General features: G+C 39.9%; 1 protein-coding gene across 2 annotated transcripts in view; it reads right to left on the minus strand.

Annotated features, from left to right (window-relative positions):
• LOC107554640 (sodium/potassium/calcium exchanger 6, mitochondrial) overlaps nucleotides 1-3,024 on the minus strand; it is a 13,929-nt gene that overhangs the window by 625 nt on the left and 10,280 nt on the right. Inside the window, exons 5-9 of one of the 2 annotated variants that reach the window (XM_016237214.1) lie at nucleotides 1,770-1,875; nucleotides 1,270-1,437; nucleotides 978-1,091; nucleotides 515-574; nucleotides 13-146 (exon numbers count right to left, since the gene is read on the minus strand). In XM_016237214.1, the coding sequence (XP_016092700.1) occupies nucleotides 13-146; nucleotides 515-574; nucleotides 978-1,091; nucleotides 1,270-1,437; nucleotides 1,770-1,875 (582 nt within the window). The remainder of the gene's footprint in view (nucleotides 1-12; nucleotides 147-514; nucleotides 575-977; nucleotides 1,092-1,269; nucleotides 1,438-1,769; nucleotides 1,876-3,024) is intronic. The other variant, XM_016237215.1, reaches the window with a different exon arrangement.

The raw sequence follows: 3,024 nt of genomic DNA on the forward strand, positions 1-3,024 counted from the left end.
TTTTTTTTTTACCTTGATCACTTTGAGGACTTTGGCACTCCAGTGCTGTCTCCTCCAGGTCCGGCTGTCCACCGGGTTAATGGCATTCAGGAAGACCTGAGCAGTGGATTGAGTGTAAGGCAGCAAAGGCTCATACTCTCCGTCATCTGAAACACACATATATACACACAAACACTTACAAACACATACATGCAAGAATTTCACAGACAAATGCAAACCAATAGTCTAAAAAAAATGGTTGATGAGTAGCATTTCAGAGCCAATGAAGCACACACAAACATAAAATGTAATGACTGAGCAAATAGAAACACTGTTACACCATACAGAATTTCCTTAAAGATGCAAAGTTCTCTCTCACTTTCACGGTTACCAATGCAGATAGCAACACACGCTTGCAAACTCCCATTATTATGAAATTACTGTGATGTTGAAAACAATCACGCATACATAACCCACCGAAACTCCAGCCACTTACTTAGCCAACATAGTTTTAAGTTGAGAGGAAGTGACCCACCGTGTGCTTGCATGCTGGCACTCTGAATTTCTCTATATGAATCAGATGGGAGAATCTCTCCTAAAAGTCAAGAACAGCACTCATTAATCTCTGCCCAGTGATCAGACTAACACTGCTGCAAGGCAAAGAGCATTATTTTTATTTCATAAACTTCATAACACTTTATTTAAATTGACATAGCTTTGGGTTTGCATTGTTGTGAACACTATATCTGAATGCGTGAGAGTTTAGTGCAGTTCATTCATATATTACTAGGAATGGGAATGAGTACTCAAGTAAGCAAATCTCAGTCACCAAAAACAATAATAATGTGAGTTTACAACACATTTTAACATGTTTACCTTAAATAAAATAAAAAAATTGTCACTCCTCATTCAGGAATTGTAATGTGACTGAAAGATGCTAAAAAAGAGTGTGGTGTGTGATTTGTGAGTTCAGTGCTGAGAAAGACTGCAGTCTTTACCCTGTTCTCTGCCTGAGGTCTGGGCCGATCCATTCAGTTGATGCTTCTGACGATTGTAAATATATGCACTAACAATCACAGTCAAAACATATGCAATATACAGCCCCAGATAACCTGTGGAGAACAAAAAAGAATGATAGGAAGAAACAGATGACTTGTCTAACAAGATGAAATAATAACTGTATCGATATATTATGCATGAAAGTGGAACATGCAGATTGAAAATGTGTACATTTCCTAAATGAATGAAAAGATGGTATAAATATGATTAAGTGAATAACGGTTATCGGACCCATGGCTTCTCCCATGGAAATATGGCCTTTATATAGGATAATGAAGGTCCAAAACACAGCTGCCATGTAGAAAATGACATCCCGAAGGAATGGACGGGACGCCACAGTGAAAGGCTTAACCAGAGCAATGCTTCCAGCTACCACTGTTGTAACAAAGATTCCCGCCCCTAGGAAAAAAATTCACATTAAGATAATGTTTTTTTTTTTTTTCAAGTTTTTTTAATGACTGATGAATCTGTTCAGAAGACTTTAATGTGAAGTGTGTAATTTCTGTGGCACCCAATGGAGCTGTATGAATACTGCTACTGTTCAGTCAAAACAAACAGTCTCGAGGTTATGGTCAAACCACTTGCATGATTCAAGCAACCTGCACAATTCAATTCTGTGCCATTTTTAGTTGAGAATTACACAGTTTACCTTAAATACTCCAACACGTCCTTGATGTTTATGTGTGTGAAGTAGGAAGTTTGGTATATGTTTAACAGAGCTGATCTCTCACCAAACAGTGCTCCAATGGCAAGACCAGCAGTCTGAGGGTGAGAAAAAGCAGCCATGGCACTGAACACATCTGGAGCCCCATTTCCAAGTGCCAGGAATGTTACTCCCTGTTCCACTCAGTCACGGAAAACAATGATTAAAAAATTAGATCAACACAACCTCAAAGCACAATTTGGACCTTGTCCAACAACCAAAACACAAACTTCTCACTGAGGATTCCACTCAGTCACACATACAACACACCCCGCTCAGTCATGCGCACACTTTTATGATACACAAACACACTTTAAAGACTCTTCTCACTCATGCACAAACTTCAAGAACACAAACCGCATTAGACTCCAACTACCGAGGATAACACAGTCTTGGCTAATGTTGGCATATGACCTAGTAACAGACCAGTCGTTTGATATGTTTAGTTGTTTAGCATGTTGTGATATTCTCTTCACTCCAGGACTCAGGAGTTTATCACTACTGTGGTTGATAAGGACTCAGCAGAAGTCCACAGCAGGAGTAATTAACTAGGGGTGTAAATCGGATGATTCGTCATGATACGATACGATATCGATTCTCATACCCAGCGATATGATATTTGCCAATACCTCAAAAAATTCTACGATACGATTACGATTCGATTCAATACAGGAGTATATCGATCGATATATCGATATTATGATAATATATACCTATTTTAAACAACCATCTACATTTCTATTAACTCACAAATGCAACCAAAATATATAACATGAACATTTATCTGAAATTTTCACATCCTGTACCTCAATTGGGACATTCACAACAAAAAATAGGCCCACACACATTTTGATGTAATTTTGTCTGTATTTATTCATCCATGCACAAAAAAGCGGAAGAGAGCATCTCAGGTTATGTATGTAACCATGGTTCCCGGAGTAGGGAACGAGACACTGCGTCCTCTAGGGGTCGCTATGGGGAACGCCTCGTCGTGACCCGTGTCTGAAGCATACATTCATAAAACACCAACAACACTTTGGCCGACGACAGCCCATGACGTTACTACCGGTGCGACTATAGTATAAATAGGCGTCGGGAGAACACATCATCCACTTCTTCGTCTGAAGCTTGTGTCCGAAGCATGGCAGGAAACCTAGAGGACACAGTGTCTCAGGGAACCATGGTTACACACGTAAGCTGAGACGTTCCCTTTCAAGGGAACTTCGAACTGCGTCCTATAGTGGTCGCTATGGGGAACGGTATACCCATGCCACCATGCTGAG

The sequence above is a fragment of the Sinocyclocheilus grahami genome, unplaced genomic scaffold (genome assembly GCF_001515645.1).
Source record: "Sinocyclocheilus grahami isolate Dianchi unplaced genomic scaffold, SAMN03320097.WGS_v1.1 scaffold508.1, whole genome shotgun sequence".
In the NCBI taxonomy this organism is placed as follows: domain Eukaryota; kingdom Metazoa; phylum Chordata; class Actinopteri; order Cypriniformes; family Cyprinidae; genus Sinocyclocheilus; species Sinocyclocheilus grahami.